The sequence below is a fragment of the Salmo salar genome, chromosome ssa01 (genome assembly GCF_905237065.1).
Source record: "Salmo salar chromosome ssa01, Ssal_v3.1, whole genome shotgun sequence".
Lineage (NCBI taxonomy): Eukaryota > Metazoa > Chordata > Actinopteri > Salmoniformes > Salmonidae > Salmo > Salmo salar.
Genome location: NC_059442.1, coordinates 58,226,853 through 58,250,986, shown reverse-complemented (window position 1 = coordinate 58,250,986; position 24,134 = coordinate 58,226,853). Strand labels below are relative to the sequence as shown.

The following is a 24,134-nucleotide window of genomic DNA, read 5'->3' as shown; positions in this document are numbered from 1 at the left end:
TGGAACTTGTTCAGTTTATATCTCAGTTGTTGAATCTTATGTTCATACAAATATTTACACGTTAAGTTTGCTGAAAATCAACGCAGTTGACAGTGAGAGGACGTTTCTTTTTTTGCTGAGTTGATGTGCATTCAAATTGCCATCTATAAAAAATGCAGTTGTGTTCGTTGTCCGTAGCTTAAGCCTGCCCATACCATAACCCCACCGCCACCATGGGGCACTCTGTTCACAACGACGCCACACACATGGTCTGCAGTTGTGAGGCCAGTTGGATGTTCTGCTAAATTCTCTAAAACTACATTGTAGATGGCTCATGGTAGAGAAATTAACATTCAATGCTCTGGTGGACATTCCTGCAGTCAGCATGCCAATTACATGCTCCCTCAACTTGAGACATCTGTGGCATTGTGTTATGTGACAAAACTGCACATTTTAGAGTGGCCTTGTCCCCAGCACAAGGTGCACCTGTGTAATGATCATGCTGTTTAATCAGCTTATTGATATGCACACTAGCATGGATGTAAACAACTGTGTGCTCAGAATTTGAGAGAAATAAGCTTTTGTGCGTATGGAACATTTCTGGGATCTTTTATTTCAGCTCATGAAACATGGGAGCATCACTTTGCATGTTGTATTTATATTTTTGTTCAGGGTTGCAATGATAAACCAACCTGACAGAGCTTGAAGAATAAAAAAAACAATTATGGGCAAATTTTGTTCATCCAGGTGTGCAAAGCTCTTAGAGACTTACACAAGAAGACTCACAGCTGTAATCGCTGCCAAAGCTGTTTCTAACATGTATTTTGTCAGGGGGGTGAATACTTATCTAATCAAGGTACAGAACACGACCAAAAGTATGCGGGGAAACCTGCTTGTTGAACCTCTCATTCCAAAATCATTGGCATTAATATGGAGTTAGTCCACCCCTTTGCTGCTATAACAGCCTCCATTCTTCTGGGAAGGCTTTTCACTAGATGTTGGAACATTGCTTTGGGGAATTGCTTCCATTCAGCCATAAGAGCATTAGTGAGGTTGGACACTGATGTTGGGCGATTAGGCCTGGTTCGCAATCGGTGTGCCAATTCATCTATAAGGTGTTCGATGGGGTTGAGGTCAGGGCTTTGTGCAGGCAGTCAAATTCTTCCACACCGATCTCGACAAACCATTTCTGTATGGACCTCGCTTTGAGCACTGGGGCATTGTTATGCTGAAACAGGACCTTCTCAAAACTGTTGCCACAAAGTTGGAAGCACAGAATCGTCTAGAATGTCATTGTATGCTGTAGAGTTACTGGAACTAAGGGACCTAGACTAAACCATGAAAAAAGCTCCAGACCATTATTTCTCCTCCACCAGACTTTACAGTTGGCACTATGCATTCGGGCAGGTAGTGTTCTCCTGGCATCCACCAAAGCCAGATTCATCCATCGGACTGCCAGATGGTGAAGCGTTACTCATCACTCTATATTAGAACGTGGTCTGCACTAATCATTGTAGATTTGTAATGTAGGATGTTGGACCATTCAGTGGCCTTAGGGCTGCAGGTAGCCTAGCATGGAAAACCTGGATGAAAAGTGCATTAAGACATACAGTACCTAAAGCCTTTAATGTGCAACATGTTTTTAACCAGCGTCTTTGTTACTGTAGTAATCAATTGTGAATGTTATGAGGGTAATGTGCACTTCAAACGAGAACTTTTTAACGCCATGGAAAACATTGTTCTTCCCACTGTTGTAATCCTCTTTCACAGAATAAACCTGGTGAAAACTACACTACTTGTTCCTACTGAGTAAACCTCATACTGTATGGCCACTAGATTTTTATGTATAATCAGTGTAGAGCTCAAGTGTAATAATTAGAATGTGTCTGAATTTAGCAGTTGGTGTACTGTGGGGACTCCAGAGGAGAACTCATGAGAATGGGATACAGTGGGTTAGGGTTTGACTTTACCACAGAATGCTCTGGACATACAACAGACCACTGTGCTATAGCACAAATCTAGCTAGACACACCTATCCATATAGCAAACACATCAAACTAGGTAAACAGTGCTAGAGAAATGGTTGAGCTCTTTTAAAACTGTATTCAGTTGCCTTTATTATGAAAAAAGAACATAGTGTTTTATATATGCAATTCTGTACTGAGATATTCCACAGGTAATGGCTAATTTGCATACAGTCTAAGTTACTGGTACAATATATTTGCCATATAAATGTAGAATAAATTATTAAAAACAAAATGTTCCTACATACCCACCAAGAATCGCAGACAGATCTTTCCATATCATACAGTCTGGAAGTACAACATTTATTTATTTTTCAGTTTAAATGTGACATGTTGAGACAAATTTAATGCAGAGATTAAGTCAAGACTACTCCGATAATGTACTGAAGTCTACAGAACGAGCAAATCAGATCTTACATATATACACACACACACACACACACACATGTATATGTACATATTTGTCACTAGACTTTTTTGCGAGACAGTGAGACACTGTTGTGCAGTTGGCTGACCGCATATTGGCGAATAAACGCCTTCGAAAGGGGACAGAGATCTACACTGATACAAACAGAAAAATAACCGAGAAGGAAAGAGGGGGACAGAAGAAGAAAACATTGAATTTGACTACAGACCAACCCTGCAGTAGGAATGCAGTGAGATAGACACGCATACATTCTCATTAACCTTCACACAGATGGGGGTGGGGGCTCAAACAAAATCCATTGTTTCTGATGAGGTTCGGGTAAGGGTGGGGGGTAAAGCCAATCCAGGAGGGGGCCAGGGGAGGTCCAGTGAGTGGCTGACTGCTAACAGATAGCCTGGAAAGTACTACTAATCATCAACTACCAGGGCATAAAGGGAGGGTGATAACCATACGTTTTTGGTGGTAGTACGGCTACAGTACAAATTCAGGCAACTTAATTTTGTTTTCGCTCTCACACTCTCGCTCAGTTACTGTTAAGCTGGGTGGGTGAGGCATGGTGGAGAATGGGGCCAGGTGGAGGGGGGTGGTTGAGGTGAGGGTAGAGGTGTTGGTGGGGTTCTCCCTCTCAGCAGCAGCCCCCCGAGGCAGGTTTGACAGGCGTACTGTCGATCTTGACATTGGACCTCTCGTTGCCTCCGGTCGTAGCCCCAGGGCCCATCCTCTTCTTTATCTCAGCAGCCATGGTCATGAAGGCCTGCTCCACATTGGTGGCGTTCTTGGCACTCGTTTCCAAGAACGGGATGCCCAGGGAGTCTGCAAACTCCTGCAAAGAAAGGAATGGAGAGACTGGGTTAGAGGAGCTGCTGCATTCGTGACAGTACTGTACACTATTACTGTTACTATTTTACTACTGGGTTGCAGACAAAGATCCGATTGTGTCCAGAAACATTTGCTTTGTTTGGGGGCCTCAACAAAATATCAAATTTGAAAGTTTGGAAACCACAGCTGTAGACAATTTTTTCAAATAGATAAATGCATTACTCCTGCACCATCTGATAACCCATTGACTTTGATGGAAGCCCTTACCTTTGCTGTTGTGTAATCCACCACTTTCTTTGTTGTCAGGTCACACTTGTTCCCTACCAATAGCTTGTTGACGTTTTCACTGGCGTAACGGTCGATTTCCTGTAGCCACTGCTTGACATTATTGAAGGACTCCTAGAAGAAGAAAGAGAATCAAAACCAGCATGTCAGGGTAGGCAAGATATTTGTAAAGGGCTCTATTCAATCAGATCCACTTTAGCCGACATCCGCATAGTGGTTGTGTTGGCGGTGTCAGAGGTGGAAATGCGTTAAGAGCTTTCAAATCCACAAGCAGCACCTGGCATTAAACCTAAAGCAGACGTTGCCATTGGCTGCATAGAGTCGCATTACGAGAAACCCCATGCAGCCATGTTTACAAATTCAAACAATTGAACGTGTGATGTAATCAAGACCTCGATTTGGCTGACAGAAATCCTCATTATTTTGTTTAGTGATTTTCTATTTGAGCATCATTATTTCTCTATAACCTACACTTTCTCGTTCTGAACTTCTAACGTGAGTGGGACAGATGTGGCTTCGGGACAATGATCAAGAGCAGCTGCTCACCGATTCGACAGCGCCAACGCAGCTACACCTTTGACACCGCGAAAACATCAGCTATGCGGTTTTCGGCGATCACCGGTTAATGCTTGCTCTGATTGAATCTAGGCCTTAGTCTTTCAAAATACTAGTTAACCTGCACTCCGGAATTTCAATTAAAAACAACTAATAGTGGAAAATAATCTAGAAAACCCAAACACAGTGAAAAGATAAAGATGTGCTGTGCTAAAGAGGCAGACTGACCTGGTCTGTGACGTCATAGACTACGATGATGCCGTGGGCTCCCCTATAGTAGCTGGATGTGATTGTGCGAAACCTCTCCTGTCCTGCCGTGTCCCACTGTCAGTGTCAACACACAGCAGAGACGCTCAGTCACCGTCACAAATGCGGGAAGGCCAAACACACACACACACACACACACCCACACACACCTCTGCCAAATAGATGCTGCTTCATAGCACATTCAACTGTGACAAATAAGACCAAAACACACAAATGAGAGAAGGGTATTTCTAACTGATAATTCACAATTTTGTAGTCAACCGTGATAGTCTTAATAATATAGGCCTCTGCCTTTGGATATTTGGTGAACAGTCTAGAGTTAGTTTCTAAAATACCTACAATGGCATTTTTTTGGTCCAAATGTGGCCAGATGCTGAAATACATACTTGTTAGTATAACGTGGAGCTTCCCCTTTACACAGTAGAGGACAATCGAGATGTGGTTGGGGGGAAGCACTTACGATTTGAAGTTTAATAGTCTTTCCGTCTAATTCTATAGTTCGTATTTTGAAGTCCACTCCGATTGTGCTAATGTAGCTTTCTGTGTATGTGTCATCCTGGGGAGAAAGGAAAGGGGAGGAGTCGGTGTGGGAACATGCAGATGTCCTGCTCAAAGTACAAATCCTTAACCTTTTATACATTCTTGGTCTAGAGAAAAAAAGGAATCAAAATGTAGGATCATTCGCCGCAATAGGAGAGTAAACCAGAGAATGTTGATTTAACATAAAGGAGTATTAATACTGTAATATAAATACTATTCTGTGATCGATTTGACCTTTTCACATTACAGGGCATCCAGTTCTTACCTTCTGAATTTAGTCCAATATTACATTATTATTATTAAGAGGACTACAATTATTAATATGACTAGGTCAGCCTTTGAACAACTAATGAGTGACTACGAGCACCTTATGAATGGCTATGAGACACTACGGGACATGGACGGATTAACAGGACACTTACTGCAAATCGGAGTAGAAGACAAGACTTTCCGACGCCAGAGTCACCGATCAGGAGCAGCTTGAATAAATAGTCACTGTGGAGAGTAGAGAGATGTTTTAAAACCACAGGATTCCAGGTTTCCCCACACGGTTTCAACAAAAGTAGCTATAAAAAAATTAAAAAACGCTAGCCTTGTCAGAAACCATTGGAAGCTTGCCTCTAAACTCTGTCGACAGCATTAGCGCTGATAGCTTCCTCAGACAGAACAGTTTCTTCTCGCTTCACCGTCTCTCAAGGAGAGATTTCATTGTGGTGTTGCATCGGACAATTCAAAAGACGCCATTGCGGTTATATTGCTTTCAGTGCCTTGGGCAAGATACTGTGTTGGGTTAACTCTCAGCGGAACTACTTTGGTCACACCACCATACAATCAACAGAGAGAATGAGTCTGATGTGTTATAATGCTTGCCTAACGCCTTTCACGCTGACCCCTTTATAGACAATCACACCCAAGTTGAAACCAGGCTAATCAAGCCTGAGTCCAAACACAAAGAGATGCAATCCTGCATAGCCTTTTGGTACAGAAAAGAAGAGATTTCAAAGGATGTCTATTGTCTGCAATTTCAGCAGACAGTGAAACATCGGGTTTGGCAGGGAAATGAAACCTCACGCTGCTATGACCATACAGATCTGTGCACGATCAGCAAAACTAAATACCAGTGGAGGAGCTCAACGTTTCAGTGCTCATGTGATACACACTAAACAATGGCATTTAAAAAAAAGGATGAAGACTGCACTGACTGCCGACAGCATAGTATGTTAACTGGAACACAGTAGGAACTCAGTAGGCCTATGCTCAACTTCACTAAGAAGCCTTCTTTAACTGAGCTCATGTCATATCAGTCTGATGCGTGTTCAATGATTTGTTACAAACAGAGCTGCTGTTGAATTTGCCAAAGCTCTCTGTAGTTCATCAGCTCAGGTTTCAGAGTGCTGCTAACCTTGATCCGGTGAGACACACCACACAACACGCAGACAAACACTTGCACAAAAATAGCCTACATAAAAAACGCACACAACAGAAACAGTCAGACACGTAGGGACATGCACACTGGGTGGAACGAGGCAGGGGTACCTGTGCAGCAACTCACAGTGAGGAGGAAGAGGTGTGGGCTGAGGTGTGAACTTAAGACTGGGTTGACATGGGGCTGTGAGCTCTGGTGATGCTCACCAATATCAATGTGTGACAGACAGTTGTAGCCTTGATGATGATGTTCTTAGATTCAAAAATTGGACATCTTATCACACTGGCTTTCACAGCGTAACAACCGCTTATGAGCTTGCCAAAAACTGATCTTGAAACGATCGGTAAAACACTAAAACACCATTCCTTGGCCCACTGATGCTTGCTAAAATACACCAATTCAGGCTATGCTCATTTACAGTTGAAGTCGGACGTTTACATACACCTTAGCAGAATACATTTAAACTCAGTTTCACAATTCCTGACATTTAATCCAAGTAAAAATTCCCCGTCTTAGGTCAGTTAGGATCACCACTTTATTTTTTACTTCACCTTTATTTAACCAGGTAGGCCAGTTGAGAACAAGTTCTCATTTACAACTGCGACCTGCCCAAGATAAAGCAAAGCAGTACGACAAACACAGAGTTACACATGGAATAAACAAACGTACAGTCAATAACACAATAGAAAGAAAGTCTATATACAGTGTGTGCAAATGGCGTGAGGTGGTAAGGCAATAAATAGGCCATAGTAGCGAAGTAATGACAATTTAGCAAATTAACAATAGAGTGATAGATGTGCAAGTAGAAATACTGGTGTGCAAAAGAGCAAATAAAAACAATATGGGGACGAGGAAGGTAGATTGGATGGGCTATTTACAGATGGGCTGTGTACAGCTGCAGCGATCGATTAGCTGCTCAGATAGCTGATGTTTAAAGTTAGTGAGGGAGATAAGTCTCCAACTTCAGCGATTTTTGCAATTTATTCCGGTCATTGGCAGCAGAGAACTGGAAGGAAAGTCAGCCAAAGGAGGTGTTGGCTTAGGGGATGACCAGTGAGATATACCTGCTGGAGCGCGTGCTACGGGTGGGTGTTGTTATCGTGACCAGTGAGCTGAGATAAGGCAGGGCTTTACCTAGCAAAGACTTATAGATGACCTGGAGCCAGTGGGTCTGGCAACGTATATGTAGCGAGGGCCAGCCGACGAGAGCATACAGGTCGCAGTGGTGGGTGGTATATGGGGTGACAAAATGGTTAGCACTGTGATAGACTGCATCGAGTTTGCTGAGTAGAGTGTTGGAGGCTATTTTGTAAATGACATCGCCGAAGTCGAGGATCGGTAGGATAGTCAGTTTTACGAGGGTATGTTTGGCGGTGTGAGTGAAGGAGGCTTTGTTGCGAAATAGGAAGCCGATTCTACATTTAATTTTGGATTGGAGATGTTTAATACGAGTCTGGAAGGAGAGATTACAGTCTAACCAGACACCTAGGTATTTGTAGTTGTCCACATATCAGTCAGAACCGTCCAGAGTAGTGATTTGGAGGTTTGTTAGCACAGTGTCCAAAGAAGGGCCAGTTGTATACAGAATGGTGTCGTCTGCGTAGAGCTGGATCAGGGAATCACCCGCAGAAAGAGCAACATCATTGATATATACAGAGAAAAGAGTTGGCCCGAGAATTGAACCCTGTGGTTCCCCCATAGACTGCCAGAGGTCCAGAAAACAGGCCCTCCGATTTGACACACTGAACTCAGAAGTAGTTGGTGAACCAGGCGAGGCAGTCATTAGAGAAAACAAGGCTGTTGAGTCTGCCGATAAGAATACGGTGATTGACAGAGTCGAAAGCCTTGGCCAGGTCGATGAAGATGGCTGCACAGTATGTTTTTATTTATTTTTTAAATCGATGGCAGTTATGATATCGTTTAATACCTTGAGCGTGGCTAAGGTGCACCCATGACCAGCTCGGAAACCGGATTGCACAGCGGAGAAGGTACGGTGGGATTCAAAATGGTCAGTGATCTGTTTATTAACTTGGCTTTCGAAGACTTTAGAAAAAGGCAGGGCAGGATGGATATAAGTCTAACATTTTGGGTCTAGAGTGTCACCCCCTTTGAAGAGGGGGATGACCGTGGCAGCTTTCCAATCTTTAGGGATCTTGGACGATACGAAAAAGAGGTTGAACAGACTGGTAATAGGGGATGCAACAATGGCGGCGGATAATTTTAGAAACAGAGGGTCCAGATTGTCTAGCCCAGCTGATTTGTACGGGTTCAGGTTTTGCAGCTCTTTCAGAACATCTGTTATCTGGATTTGGGTGAAGGAGAAGCTGGGGAGACTTGGACAAATAGCTGCGAAGGGTGGAGCTGTTGGTTGGGGTAGCCAGGAGGAAAGCATGGCCAGCCGTAGAGAAATGCATATTGAAATTCTCGATTATCGTGGATTTATCAGTGGTAACAGTGTTTCCTAGCCTAAGTGCAGTGGGGAGGAGGTGCTCTTATTCTCCATGGACTTTACAGTGTCCCAAAACTTTTTTTCCCTGACTGACTGCGTGTATTGGTTCCTGACTTTCCTGAAAAGTTGCATATCGCGGGGACTATTCGATGCTAGTGCAGTGTGCCACAGGATGTTTTTGTGCTGGTTGAGGGCAGTCAGGTCTGGAGTGAACCAAGAGCTATATCTGTTCTTAGTTATGAATGTAAAATGTCAGAATAATTAGTAGAGAGAATTATATATTTCAGCTTTTATTTCTTTCATCACATTCCCAGTGGATCAGAAGTTTACATACACTCAATTAGTATTTGGTAGCATTGCCTAACTTGGTTACCATTGTTTAACTTGGGTCAAATGTGTCGGGTAGCCTTCTACAAGCTTCCCACATTAAGTTGGGTGAATTTTGGCCCATTCCTCCTGACAGAGCTGGTGTAACCGAGTCAGGTTTGTAGGCCTCCTTGTTCACACACGCCTTTTCAGTTCTGCCCACAAACTTTCTATAGGATTGAGGTCAGGGCTTTGTGATGGCCACTCCAGTACCTTGACTTTGTTGTCCTTAAACCATTTTGCCACAACTTTGGAAGTATGCTTGGGGTCATTTGCCATTTGGAAGACCCATTTGCGACCAAGCTTTAACTGCCTGACTGATGTCTTGAGATGTTACTTCAATATATCCACATAGTTTTCCTTCCTCATGAAGCAATCCATTATGTGAAGTGCACCAGTCCATCCTGCAGCAAAGCACCCCCACAGCATGATGCATCCCCATGCTTCACAGTTGGGATGGTGTTCTTCGGCTTGCAAGTCTCCCCCTTTTTCCTCCAAATATAACAATGGTCATTATGGCCAAACAGTTCCATTTGTTTCTTCAGACCAGAGGACATTTCTCCAAAAAGTACGATCTGTCCACATGTGCAGTTGCAAACCGTAATCTGGCTTTTTTAATGGTGGTTTTGGAGCAGTGGCTTCTTCCTTGCGGAGCGGCCTTTCAGGTTAAGTCGATATAGAACTTGTTTTACTGTGGATATAGATACTTTTGTACCTGTTTCCTCCAGCATCTTCACAAGTTCCTTTGCTGTTTTTCTGGGATTGATTTGCACTTTTCGCACCAACATATGTTCATCTCTATTAGACAGAACGCGTCTCCTTCCTGAGCAGTATGACGGCTGCGTGGTCCCACGGTGTTTATACTTGCGTACTATTGTTTGTACAGATGAACGTGGTACCTTCAGGCATTTGGAAATTGCTCCCAAGGATTAACCAGACTTGTGGAGGTCTACAATTTTTTTTCTGAGGTCTTGGCTGATGTTTTTTTTATTTTCTCATTATGTCAAGCAAAGAGGCACCGAGTTTGAAGGTAGGCCTTGAAATACATCCACAGGTACACCTCCAATTGACTCAAATTATGTCAATTAGCCTATCAGAAGCTTCTTGAGCCATGACATAATTTTCAGGAATTTTCCAAGCTGTTTAAAGGCACAGTCAACTTAGTGTATGTAAACTTCTGCCCCAGTGGAATTGTGATACAGTGAATTATAAGTGAAATAATCTGTCTGTAAACAATTGTTGGAAAGATTACTTGTGTCATGCACAAAGTAGATGTCCTAACCGACTTGCCAAAACTATAGTTTGTTAACAAGACATTTGTGGAGTGGTTGAAAAACGAGTTTTAATGACTCCAACCTAAGTGTATGTAAACTTCCGACTTCAACAGTATATGAGCTGAAACCCCAGTAGGATGGACCCATGAAGACAACAAAATGCAGAGCATTACCAGTCCATACATCCTGTCCCACTCCCAACCGTGTGTATTAGGGAAGCATTATCAGCATAGCCTATCAAAATAGGTCAGACCAGCAAAAGACAAACCTCTAGCAAACTATACAGCTATTGTCCACTCATGCTCAGTTCTAACTGAGGCACACACAGAGTTCTCTCAACCCCCTCCACTTGGTATGCTGTATTTATTTAACAGGGGCATGTGCTACGCAATATGCCATACAACTAGGCTACACACAAAGGTACGGAAACTCCAGTAAGCTGATTAAGCATTCCACAGTAGAAGGGAATTCAGCTGGACTTCAGATCGGACCCTCCTCCACTCTCTCCAGTAGTCCAAGGAAGGCAGGCAGGCTCGGATGAACCTGGGCGACGCTCTAGTCTGACCCAGCACCGAGGCTAAGAAACTCAGAAGCAGCCCTGTTTCCTGCCTCCCTGTCCTTTTCCCCCCCTCGCCCATTGTTATGAATTACAGTCATGCAGTCTTCGTTAAGCAGATGGTTGAGGACAACAATGACAGGCCCTGTGAAAGGCTAGTAGTACCGCTGACTAGTCTTGAAAGAGGGGGAAATAGCATACAGCAAAAATCTGTCCGCCCCACTATCACAGTCAGCGTTTTAAGTGGGATTGGATGATACTTTGTATGCACCAAACACGATACCGCCCACCATTATTCGACTTCCACATCAGCTGCTCAGCTCCGGCAGACAAAAGATGGGCTAGAGCAAGGCAAAAGATAATGAAAGCAAGCGCTCTGCAAAAAAACACACTAGGGCTGGGAATTTCCTGGGATCTGATGAGACGATATTATCCGATACTTAAGTGCCGATACGGTATCTATTGCAATTCTCACGATTATATGTATTGCGATTTGATATTCCAAACATATTGCTCACTATACACTAAGTGTACAACCATTACGAACGCCTTCCTAATATTGAGTTTGGACTTTAGTGCAGCAAAAGATGCTGAGGGAGATGTTAAGGGCTGGGGACAATACCCTATGAAAGTCCAGCCTACTTCCTGGTACATTATACTGAGCCATGAGTGCATAGAACTCCCTTCCATCTCAAATAACGCAAGTGAACAGCAAATCTGGTTTCAAAAAACAAATAAAGCAACGCCTCACGACACAACACCTCTCCCCATGTGGCCTACTTGTTGTGTGTTTGTACTGACATGTATGTGTAACTGATAGATGCAAACAAATGTTAATTAAATAAAATGTAAATTGTAAAGTCTTGTCTTTTTCGTTGTGTCAGACCTCAGTAAGACAGGCTGTTGCCATTGGAGTCGGCTAACGGGGATCCTAATAAATCTAGTCCCGTACTGTTTTTGAATGGGCTTCAAAATGATATCATCAAAGTCATGAAAACATGGTCATTTAAGACGTGGCAATTTCCTGTACGTGGACAGTATGTGTTACTACATTACACAACCTCACGTTGACTACATCGAATTGAGGGTAATTACACATCCTTTCTACCTCAGATTAGTGATGTTAGTATACAAGCTTATACTAAAAACAATGACAAAATCATCTTAAAATGGATCAATATCAGTGGTTTTGTACAGTTGATTTTGTCATATGCGCTGGCCGTCTTAGGATGTTTCAAACTCAAATGGCAGGGAAAATTCAAGACGCTCTCCGTATAAAAGTATCCGATCTCACACCAATACATGGATCTGCGAGTCAAACTATCACTCAAAAAGAAGCCAACCCTAGTCACTGTTGATATCCTACAGTGGGTGGTGATTTGTTTAGGTTGAATAACAAAGCAACTGATTTGTTTCCTTCCCCGTTTCAGCCTCGCAAAACTTCCATCCGATATTCTGGATGAAGGTCTTCAGCAAATTCTCTTCTAACCAGTGATATAAAAAGTAAATTCTTTGTGGCCTTTGAATAGTGTTAGTTTAAACAGCGCATACACCCCAAACATTTGCCCTCGCTCTATTGACTTCAAATATAAGTGTGTGTGTATATACATATATATATAAATAAATAACATTAGTCAACGGGAAGCAGCAACAGCATTATTTTCAACTTATGTTTTAAGAATATAAATTAACTTTTCACATTCATTTCCAATAGTATTCTACTTAATTAAACATTAGGTAAAAACTGAATGAGTCCAAAAATGTTATGATTTATTTATTTTGATGATCTAGAGTGATAAGGGGCATACAACTAGATTTCCTTCACAGAAAATACGTAAGTGCAACACATTCAGCAGAAAATAGCTTCATTTTCATCAGATGTGCAACGCTATTTGGCTAGCAGCCACACAAGTAAATGGGCGTACAATGAAAAAGCAAGGTCTTTTCGGCAAAAACGATGCATAGCCATCATATTTCTAATGTTTATCATAGAAAGAATGCTGCCAGCTACATTTCCTAAATGTTTTGCTTGAAGTTAATCTGAATTTTAATTGAATAAAAGTAGGCTACACCGAGAAAAGTACCAGAGAAAGTAGCTACACATCAGTCAAGAGCGCCGTCTGCTGATAGAATGCCCGTTTTGCGACCCCTGTTATCTCAATACCAAATCATTTCTGAGTAACAAATAAGTACGTTACCGTGATTGTTTTCAATAAAAATTGTCAAAAATAGCTTCTTAGCAAAGGTCAATTTCTCAAGCAAGAATTTAGCTAGGACTGTTTAAGATCGGTCTGAGTGGGGAGGGGAAAAATGTGCTGTTATTGGCAAAGAGGTTTGGAACTCTCTCTCATTGGTTTATTAACTAATTTACCGCATGGTGATGTCACCATGGGAGGCCAAAAGTCCATCCCACCAAACAGGTTGAAATTTCAGCCACTCTTTTCAAACAGCTCTTACACTAAAAGGTAATCCATTTCACAGTATTATTCCAACTGCATAATGTAGATATGTATAACACAGGAAAATACAATTTTGGACTGCACTGGGCCTTTAAAAGTTCAATAACAACTTATGAATAATATACCCCTTGAGGTCTCAAAGAAATAACTGATCAAAAGAGAACCATCGCGCTCTCCCATTAGCAAGGGCTGGATATATCGATAAAATTCTGTATTTCCACACGGTTTAAACTAAGAATTAGATTTCACCTTGTTCCTATAAGCCACATTTAGACTGTACAAGAACAATGTTCTTATCAGATTTTGCATATCGTTTATGAGTTGGCCCCACATATTTATGAACGGCTTTGCCTGATGTCCTTCGCGGTGGGCTGGCTCATGAATTGATGTGATGTATTTAGGTGAGCAGACACCTGGGGCAGTTGATTTGTGAGTTGCCCTTCGTGCCTGCTCCCATACCCTATAATTCTGTTTCTTTTTGTGACAAATTTGTATACAGTTAGACCAGAGGAGCCAATGATTGGCAGATGAGTGGCAACCCTGATTAGAAGCACCTGCTCCTCATCTGTTGTTCTTTAGAAATACTTTTTGATTGAAAGAGAATTGTACCTACACACTGAAGGCTGTAAAGCCGAAACGTCTGTACGCTATCCTTGATGCAGAAAAAAATGTATAAACATTGAATAACGAAGTAAGCTTTATGCAACATCTTTGAGTGTGAACCCATTAAACCTGTCTCAAATAAATGTTATGCCGTCTCTAAATGGGGGTAACAGCCCAGTGTGTCTGTCAAAAAAGGAAATGGCTACCCTTGCAATGCAAAAGCATATCCACTATCTTGTGTAATCAGAATAGATTCTGAAGAACATTTCAAATCAGATGTTCACAGCCATGCCATGGGACTGTTGAATAGATTAGATTGATTTTTAACTGAGCTAAAATACATACTAAATATGTATCATAAAACACCAACCTATATGTCTAAACCACAGGATTCCGGTAATTGCCAACATGTTTAGAGGGATGGTAGACAAACCCGTGGCTTGCCCAACAACCCAATGAGTGTGTTGAAAGAGGCATGTCATATCGCATGTGACCTACACATGACTGACTCAGGATGTAGTGGGTGGGTGCCACTGACTCCTATCCTGTCATATTGCTTAGTTGCTTTCCACTTGAGGGCCAAATTCACAGAATAACATGGATATAACGTTATAGAATCAATCACAATGCTTAGTTCACAAATTTGGTTTATTGTCAATGTAGTTAACTAGCATCAACTAGTGTACTAGCTAGCTACATTGCCTAACTAGCAATGAGTTATGTTACCACTGTGTAGTATAGCCACAGATGAAATCGTTATAGATATAACTAGCTAGCTAACATTAATTATTGACCACAAGTGCGCAAAAGGCTGCAGTAATGTAACGTTACACATTGGGATATTGACTTGACTGGCTAATGTTAACTAGTTAGATAACGTTAGCGATAATCACAACATATCTAATGACATGTACAGTAGCTAATTGACATGCGCTTTGCCAGCCTACTATAATAAAAAAGGTAACTAGCTAAGTAACTTACATTAGTTAGTACTACGTTACCAACTAAACTTAACTACTCTGCCCTAGCAGTTAACGCTAGCTAATTAATTTTGAATAACTATGCCGGTGCTAGTTAGCAACTAAGTTAACTAGCTGACTGTAAACACATTTATTGACATTGATTAACTTGTGTGAAACGTTAACATGACCTCAACAAACAACACAGTGACTAATGGTAGCTAACTAACTAGTTTGCACTTTTTAAATGGACAGAACACAAACAGGTCAGATAATGTTAGCTGTGTAGCTAGCAGAACAGCTAGGTTAGCTAACGTTCAGTTAGCTACTGTACTTACTATTCGGGATTCATCTTGGACTCGTCACAGTAAATCCCCTTTTCTTATAAAACGGCACTCCCTTTCGCTCTGAAAAATGTAAATAAATAAATAGTTAGCTAGCTAATTCCTTTGGAGAAAAAAAGTAACTAACTAGCTGGCAAGGTATTCCTCCAAACCCAGGCTAGTTGTCTTGAAACCAAAATGGCTGCTAGTATCAACCAGGAAATAGCAACTCAAACACTGAACTGAGAAGCCTTAGAGCAAGATCAGCGATTCTCAGAAATCGTAGTTTGTTCCTAAAGGCTCGTCTTATATTGAGTATGTTCTGCCGTGCCGAATATGACTACACTACCCTAATGACAATGTAGCTAGGAAACTAGGCTGGTCGATGTTTCGTTTGCCCCTTGCGCTTGCAGTCAAAGCTTACGTCATTACTAGTGAAACGTGGCATAATTTTGGCGTGAATCACTCTGGCCTGGGGAAATCAATTACATGCACCCCATCTAGATTAATCAAGTCTATCATATGTTATTAAATGAATCATAAAATGAGTGCTCAAAAAACAAATTGTTCCTCTGTCAATAGGTTCTCAAAATGTACAGTATGATGGTCTGTTGGATGAGTAAATTAATGACAAGGACCACATGGAGGATACAATTGCAAAACTAACGGAAGGCACAGTCCAGTTCCCTCATGAAATTGACCAGCCACATCAGCTCATACATCGACAAAGGTCAGCTAAATGTTTACATTCATAAGGATCTTCCATCCTAAAATGTTGAGTCATAGTTAGTGTGAATGACATCATGTCAGCCTAGGATTGTCACCTGTCAGACCTGTCAGCACAGGTATGAGTCAGTTAGCCCATAAACTGTGCATGTTAAAGGCGTTCACAATTTCACAAGTAGGCTAAAGCTAGAAACTTCCTTTCCACAGATTGGCGAAAATAAGTATGCTACATACCATTATAACATTATTTTCATACCTGTGTGTAGGCCTACTTTAAAATATAATTTCAGACAGCACTATTAGACCCTTATAGTAAACATACAATAGTTTTATTATCAATTACTATCAATACAATTCAAGACATCACTGATAACAATGACACACCCTTTATTTTACTGTACATGTGTCACATTTTTCTGTGCCCTCCATTTCTGTGGAATTTGGAAGCTGAGTACTTGTTTCCACATAGTCCTTCCCCTGGATCCAGAATGTGTAGGGAAACTCCACTGAAGAGGCAGCCCCTACTTCACCCTAGAGGATAGGTTTCAATCTAGTGTTAGGGAGTCGAGGAGACAAAGACCCAATCTGTTTTTTGTGCAACTTAATTTATTTATATAACAATGACTACTCTGTATCTCTATAATATAGTACTAAGAGTAGAAAAGATACCTTCATGTTCAAGGCGATGAGTCCAATCTCAAAGCACTTGTCTGGGGCAGTCCTCCTGATGATGTCATCCAGGACAGTGTAACAGGCCCTGTTGGGTGATAACCCCTGGGGGAGAGACAGAGAGTCAGTTGAGGTAAAGGTGGCCAAAAGTTCCAGGCAGGCTAATGCTGTGTGAATTATAGCTGGCTAGTTAGATTTCATGGGACGGTGTGGCTGCTCAAACATCTCAACCACAGGGCACATCAAACCTACACCTGACTCAGTATAAGGTTGACAGAGCAAAATGATTTATGACTTGATAATCTCATAACACTACCTGTTTCATCAGTTGAACAGCGTGGAAGCTTGGGCAATGACACATTATTTTATCACCATCACCTGTGGCTGATAAGAGAAGTCATTAGAAAATATAATAAAAAATATATTTGAGCATTCAAAGAAAAGATCATCCAAATAGTTCACATACCTGCCGCTGCTCCCACCTGAAAAAAGTGAGCAGGGTTATACAATGACAGAGATGACAGTCATAGAAAAAATGTGCCTGTTACACTTAGTGTGAACCTGCAATCTGACTGTTACTTCAGTTGGAATATTTTAAACCACTTTCAATTCAACATGCGTTTCCCTTGCTCTAGTGTTTTAAAAAAAAATTGATCATAAGGATGTTAAACTGTGGTGAATTGGCTATGAATGAGATTCCCTTTAAGTGTACTGAAACCGAGACATTAACATAACAATAGTGTATTAAAACTTTACATAAACCTGCAATCTTTGTAGGATTAACAAACATGCAGTTAAATGGATTCATTGTGTAGTATGTCACATAACACAATTATCCAGAAAAGGCTACTAAAACACAGAGGGAAAGAAGTTCATCAGTGTGTACAGTTCTTTGATTGAGTTGATTTTGGTAGCTGTAAACTTACCATGTGTTCAGCGTATAGGCCACATCCAGGTAGGGGCGAGTCTCCCACCCTCCCTGGTGATTTGAAGGGGGCCCCTGAAGTAGAAACTCCTGAAAAACAAAACATGAGCAAAATCAGCTGAATCATAATACTTCAACCTAACCTCATACTGTAGCTACTGTGGAAGTATCTCTAGATTCTGAAAAGAAATACTCAACGACTGGAGCTTGCAATATGTCGTTTACATAATAAATAAGAAAGAGCAAGAGAAAAAACAGAAGACACCAACTTCCTCACCAACAGTTATGTTCCCCATGCTGTCTAACGCTATAAGTCCTGTTGAGAAAGGGAAGAAGTGGTTAGACCTGATACTAAATATGTAACCTGCACTTTTAGACCTTGTTCCACAGATGTATTGTACCAACTTGTCTTGCAGGAATGGTCAGTAATAAAAAAAATGGGAAAGTGGGGTTATTTAACTTAGATGAGAAACTTTGATTTTGGAGATGGGGGGAATCGAGACTATTGTAAAGAGATTCCAGATTAAAAACAGTAGGTGTCAGGTTAGAGATCCATAAATAATGTAATATACAACCCAGACTAATGTGATTATATGGATTAGGACTCCCCCTAGAGGACCAAACAATTTAATGCACAAGTATCAGTCACATTTATCAGTCATTTTCAGTTGTTACAGTAGGTGTTCTACTGTCACTCAATGCTCTACAATGAGCAGGAAGATCATGATAAATCAACATTTTTAAAAAGAAAGTTTCAGTTCTCCCCAAGTGTGTCATGTCCACTGACACTTTGCTTCTGTTCCAGAAATTCCTGCAAGAATGAATACGAGTTATAATTTGTAGTTTTCCAATATCTGTTATTTATATTTAAAATGGTTAGCCATGCCATTTTCCTCCAGGGAGTATTGGTACCTGGTAAGCCTTGGCTGAGTGTGCACTCAGCATGTTGTCATCAGGCTCTATAGTAAAGCCCTGCTCCCGGGCAAAAGCTACTGCTCCCTCCCCAACAAGCAGACTGTGGGGGCTTCTGTCCATCACCCTACGAGCCACCCGCACCGGAGCCCCAACCCTGGAAACCATAGTTTCATACCGGTACATTTATTAATGAGCTTCCTTATGACTATTCATTTTCTCAGACATCTCTTTCCCCATGCCATGGCAGTGGTTTTAGCAGGTGGTTCTCTCACCCTCGTAGCGCTGCGACTGCCCCGAACCTGCCAGTGATGCCCTCCATGATGGCAGCATCACACTCCAACACTCCCCCACTGTTAGGGAATCCTCCCCTGCCCACAATGTGAAGCCCAGTCTTTGGATCATCTTCAACCTCTAGAAGAAATACAAGAGTTTCACAATGGACATAAGACATGCTGCACTGCGGAACTGTAGTAGGTGAGTCACCCACGCCAACTCATGCCAACCTGCCATGGCCTCCTCTACAGCATCTGTGGCGTGTCCTCCAGCGGTAATCAGGGACCGTATTCTCTCCACGGAAGGCTGAGAGAAACCCCATGTCCCCACAGCTGCCATGGTTCCGCTGTCTGAAGAACTCTACTGGGTCTAGGAGGACAAAACGCAGGGTTATAGTCCCAAGCCATATGCTAATTCATGTCCCCACATCCAAGGTCTGGGATAAACAAACGAGTAAATAAACAAATAGATTAACGATGCACTACTAGCACTTTCCTCTCATCATCTTCTTTCCTTCATAAGTCATCACCATCGGAAATGCTGGATTGGTGAAAGCAAGAGATCCCTACCTATGCATTTACTGAGCAAAATAAAAGGGGTTTTAGAATATGGACATGACCAAGGATTAAACCCACTGATTTCACCACAACCAGTATTAGATCACTATATGACTCTGGATACAACAACTAGGCTACAAATCATCATTCGATTCTGAGAGGATCCTTGGTGTAAGTAACGCAACTGCCATGCTTGTAATGATAATTGCATGTTTGTTTACATCAGTACTTGGAAGAGGGTAGCTGCTTTTATCAACGGGGTGTATTTACATACACTAGCGTTGCTCCGCCCAATTGTATTGGGTTGCACAAAAACAGGGAATTAGAGACCTTCCAAACGTGGGTCTGTTATAGACCCATTTCTTCTCTGCTTACCCCATGTCAAAATAAAAGTCCCCCACAAGTTGTTCATTTTTTGACCACATGATGCATTTGCATAACTTTTATTTATTTATATTCCTCGTCATAGTGACCAACCGACCTGGCACAGTAAGTCGAAATTGAATTGTATTTAACTGGCTTCCTACGCACTGTTTTTGTACAACCCAATACAATTGGGCTCAAAGCTAGTGTATGCATTGTAAATACACCCGCGTTGCTAAAAGCAGCTAGAGAGACTGGGTCCAAAGGCTACACGTCGCCTACCTTAGTTCTCTTTCAGCTTCCCTGTACAGTACAACTCTCATATATTATTTATGCTTATTTATGTTAAACTAAGCTGCCAATATCACCAAACAGAACAAGAAAAATAGAACCACTGCAGAATGTTGTCTACCACTAGCCAACGAAAGTGATTTTCTTCTTCGATGAGGTTTAACTGTGGTTGGCATCCAATAAACTTTGCATTACCGCCACCTACTAGACTGGAGTTTAACTCCCTTATACATTGTTTAAAAAAATAAAAATACCCTACCATCTAACACTACACTCACAAATAAAATAAAAAATATTAATAAATAAAACCACCCTACTCCACTATTTAAATCTATTTAGTCCTACTTCAGGCCAACAGCCTGAAAGGATGGGACACCACCATTTAACACACCCTGTAACTCTTCTGACGTCAAGCCTCGCGCACCCAAATACCTCTCTGCAGCTACCACCATAACCTCAATTTTCTGCAACTTACATTCCATCCCTGCAGTACATTTGATACTCATTGCTATAAATGCTAAAAATCCAATCTTACTGAAACATATCACTTCTTGGCTTATTTCTGTATACTGGTACAGCTCTACTACTCACACCACTGCTCTCAGGATCCCTCCCTCCTGACCCATCTTCCTCTACTTCCTTCACTGCCTCAGCATATGACAACATGGTTAACATGGTTAATAAAACAATCATTTTTTATATCATGGATGGTCAGTCCTTGCATCCATAGCTCTGTCTATTAATCTGAGAGTGTTTTTTTTCCAAAACAGAGGTGGGGCAATCTTTTTGTTATTGTTTCATCTGTGGATTTTCCCTTTAAACAGCTCAAGATATCAAAGTGTCACTAACAAAAATGTAAACAATAGGCCTATAGGAAATGCAGCATATGGCTTTCATTTTTCACATATAAATAGCCCTTTTCAGTAGTGCTCAAATCGTGCCATTCCATGAGCGCAGCATTTATTTTTCAACTCGAATCAATGAGCCCAATCAGTCCTCCATGACAACAAAATCCTAAACGACAGAGTAGGGCTGTTTAGTAAGTCCTTCGTTTTGGGGTCATGCTCAGGTAAAACAATTTGGCTAATCTATGCTTCCATATTTCCAAGTTCTATTCTTGAAGATCAAGGGGTATAACATTTATTGGAATGACTGCAATTCTGATAAATTTTGGTTTTTAATGTAAGATATAATTTAATCGTATTATTATAATGTAGTAGAAAGCGATGGGTTAGAAGAAGCCAACATAACCAAGCCATAAAGTAAAATTTAACATCCATATATGGCCAGCTATGTAAACTTTAACATTGATTTATCCAGCAATAGATGTCGTTCAATTGGTAACATACATTTTTGTCTTCTTCTAATGCTTCTTAAGAGGAAAGTAATCTAAATGTAACGGAATGTAATCAGATTATGTTAATGAGTTTGGGTAATCCAAAAGTTACATTACTGATTACAATTTTGGACAGGTAACGGATTACATTTAGAAAGTAACCTACCCAACCCTGTCTACATCCCATAGTCCCCACCTCTTCCTTTCATGACCGATGCATTACAATAAAATTGCCTCATCTTACTACTAGCATCCCACTCCCTTTGCCAAAGATCCATCCCTTTTGCCCGGATCAAGAACTTGACTTCTCTCTGGCTCAGCGAGAGCTGAATATCTACTCCTTCTCTCCTCACAGCGCTCTTAGCCACCACATCGGCCTTCTCATTACCCTCCTCACCCACATGGACGGGAACCCAGAAGAAGCTTACCACCACTCCCATCCTCTCCAATCCCAATAACAGCACCATCATCTTCACAAACAAGTCTGTCATATCCGACCTGCCCATCCTCACACTACTCAACACTGCCGCCGAATCAGAGCAGATCACCACTCTGAGTGGTTTCACCTCCTCCACCCATCTCAAACCTAGAATCATGGCCGCCAACTCGGCCGCATACACTGACACATAATCAGTTGACCGCTTACATACTCTAAGATTGAAATCTGGGATGTACACTCCTGCCCCCACCCTAACACTGACTGGATCCTTTGAACCATCTGAATATTCTTAAAAATTAATAAAAACGGATTATCTATATATCTCTCCACACACCGTCTCACGCATCTTCCTACACTTAACTTCAATATGCTCAACATCTCTTCCAACGTAAGCCTCTCATCAAACCACATACCTAAATACACCCAACCTATATCCTGTCCGTATATTTGCAACCTAACATCTTTATCCTTCCTCCTAGAATACACCAAAAAGCAGGACTTGGCCATAGACATCCTAAACCCCCATGTTAGAGACCAATCTTCCACAACTTCTTGCATCTTCCTCATCACATTTTTCACATTCCCACCTCTCTTCCATAAAAAATACACAACACTCATCACCTCTTTTATTTTCAGGGCCTTGGCTATCTCTGTACTAACTGTCACCAGGGCATCCATGGCAGACATCCCTCTCCTGAACCTACTCTGTGCTACGCTCATCAAACCCTTAAGAATGGCCCGGACAGTCCCCGGGAGCTGGAGTGGTGTCACACTTTTTCCCCATCCCTAGCAAACACAGCTGATTAAACAAATTGCATTCATGATTAGTTGATTATTGGAGTCAGGTGTTTTAGCTGGGGCTGGGGGGAAAAATGTGACACCAATCAGGCCCCTGAGGACTGTCATGACTTTCCTGACAGTGGATCAAAGGACCCATCAGCTAGGCAAATGCTTGAAGATAGCCAGAACCCCTCTCTCCCACAGAAGAGGGGAAGGGGGGGCTGTGCCAGTCTTGAAACCTTAACACTGGGTTGTATATTTAGAGAGAACTTTCTCTTCCTTGCCCTGCAGTATTGGAAGACTGAAGTTCCTTTGTTACAGAGAGTGTTGCCCGCCCTAAAAATCTAACATCAAAAGATTGGACACTGGAACATTCTTTCTGAAATCCAAATGTTTGGAATGGTTAGTGGGTGGGGATCTAAAGAATAATCATGTCATATTGTTTATTATTTTGTGATGTCATTAACCTCTCTACGTAACAGCCAGTGGAATCCTGTGGCGCGTTATTCAAATACCTTAGAAATGCTATTACTTCAATTTCTCAAACATCTGACTATTTTACACCATTTTAAAGACAAGACTCTCGTTAACCTCTCTAGGGTCGGCGGGACGAAATCGTCCCACCTACTCAACAGCCAGTTGAATCCCGTGGCGCGTTATTCAAATACCTTAGAAATGCTATTACTTCAATTTCTCAAACATATGACTATTTTACACCATTTTAAAGACAAGACTCTCGTTAATCTAACCACACTGTCCGATTTCAAAAAGGCTTTACAACGAAAGCAAAACATTAGATTATGTCAGCAGAGTACCCAGCCAGAAATAATCAGACACCCATTTTTCAAGCTAGCATATAATGTCACATAAACCCAAACCACAGCTAAATGCAGCACTAACCTTTGATGATCTTCATCAGATGACAACCCTAGGACATTATGTTATACAATACATGCATGTTTTGTTCAATCAAGTTCATATTTATATCAAAAAACAGCTTTTTACATTAGCATGTGACGTTCAGAACTAGCATACCCCCCGCAAACTTCCGGTGAATTTACTAAATTACTCACGATAAACGTTCACAAAAAACATAACAATTATTTAAAGAATTATAGATACAGAAGTCCTCTATGCACTCGCTATGCCCGATTTTAAAATAGCTTTTCGGTGAAAGCACATTTTGCAATATTCTAAGTAGATAGCCCGGCATCACAGGGCTAGCTATTTAGACACCCAACAAGTTTAGCCCTCACCAAAGTCAGATTTACTATAAGAAAAATGTTATTACCTTTGCTGTTCTTCGTCAGAATGCACTCCCAGGACTTCTACTTCAATAACAAATGTTGGTTTGGTCCCAAATAACCCATAGTTATATCCAAATAGCGGCGTTTTGTTCGTGCGTTCAAGACACTATCCGAAAGGGTAAATAAGGGTTACGCGCCCGACACGTTTCGTGACAAAAAAATTCTAAATATTCCATTACCGTACTTCGAAGCATGTCAACCGCTGATTAAAATCAATTTTTATGCCATTTTTCTCGTAAAAA

General features: G+C 41.4%; 1 protein-coding gene across 10 annotated transcripts; it reads right to left on the bottom strand.

Moving 5' to 3' along the window:
* Positions 1–2,067: 2,067 nt before the first annotated feature.
* Positions 2,068–20,187, bottom strand: zgc:153169 (N(4)-(beta-N-acetylglucosaminyl)-L-asparaginase). 10 transcript variants are annotated; one of them, XM_045720438.1, is made up of 15 exons: positions 20,022–20,181; positions 19,315–19,399; positions 19,050–19,188; positions 18,819–18,957; positions 18,544–18,700; positions 18,397–18,442; positions 17,909–17,947; positions 17,633–17,721; positions 17,173–17,188; positions 17,023–17,090; positions 16,707–16,811; positions 16,422–16,568; positions 15,327–15,395; positions 5,319–5,391; positions 4,866–4,912 (listed from the first exon to the last, which is right to left on the bottom strand). In XM_045720438.1, exons 3-12 carry the CDS (start codon positions 19,156–19,158, stop codon positions 16,425–16,427), a joined length of 912 nt encoding a protein of 303 aa, XP_045576394.1. In that variant the 5' UTR covers positions 19,159–19,188; positions 19,315–19,399; positions 20,022–20,181; the 3' UTR covers positions 4,866–4,912; positions 5,319–5,391; positions 15,327–15,395; positions 16,422–16,424. The 10 variants fall into 10 exon arrangements, with proteins under 10 accessions (XP_045576413.1, XP_045576415.1, XP_045576410.1 ...); XM_045720427.1 differs by having other exon boundaries at positions 19,054–19,188; XM_045720428.1 differs by having other exon boundaries at positions 17,023–17,084; positions 19,054–19,188.
* Between the last annotated feature and the right edge of the window lie 3,947 nt (positions 20,188–24,134).

Bases quoted from the DNA above. Each gene is read 5' to 3' on its own strand.
- zgc:153169 (XM_045720427.1), bottom strand. From the start codon at position 19,351: ATGGTGATGACTTATGAAGGAAAGAAGATGATGAGAG. The intron at 18,958-19,053 runs GCAGGTTGGCAT...TATTTCTTCTAG, and splicing joins ATGCTGTAGAGGAGGCCATG to AGGTTGAAGATGATCCAAAG. The intron at 17,722-17,908 runs GTGAGGAAGTTG...TTTGTTTTTCAG, and splicing joins CATGGGGAACATAACTGTTG to GAGTTTCTACTTCAGGGGCC.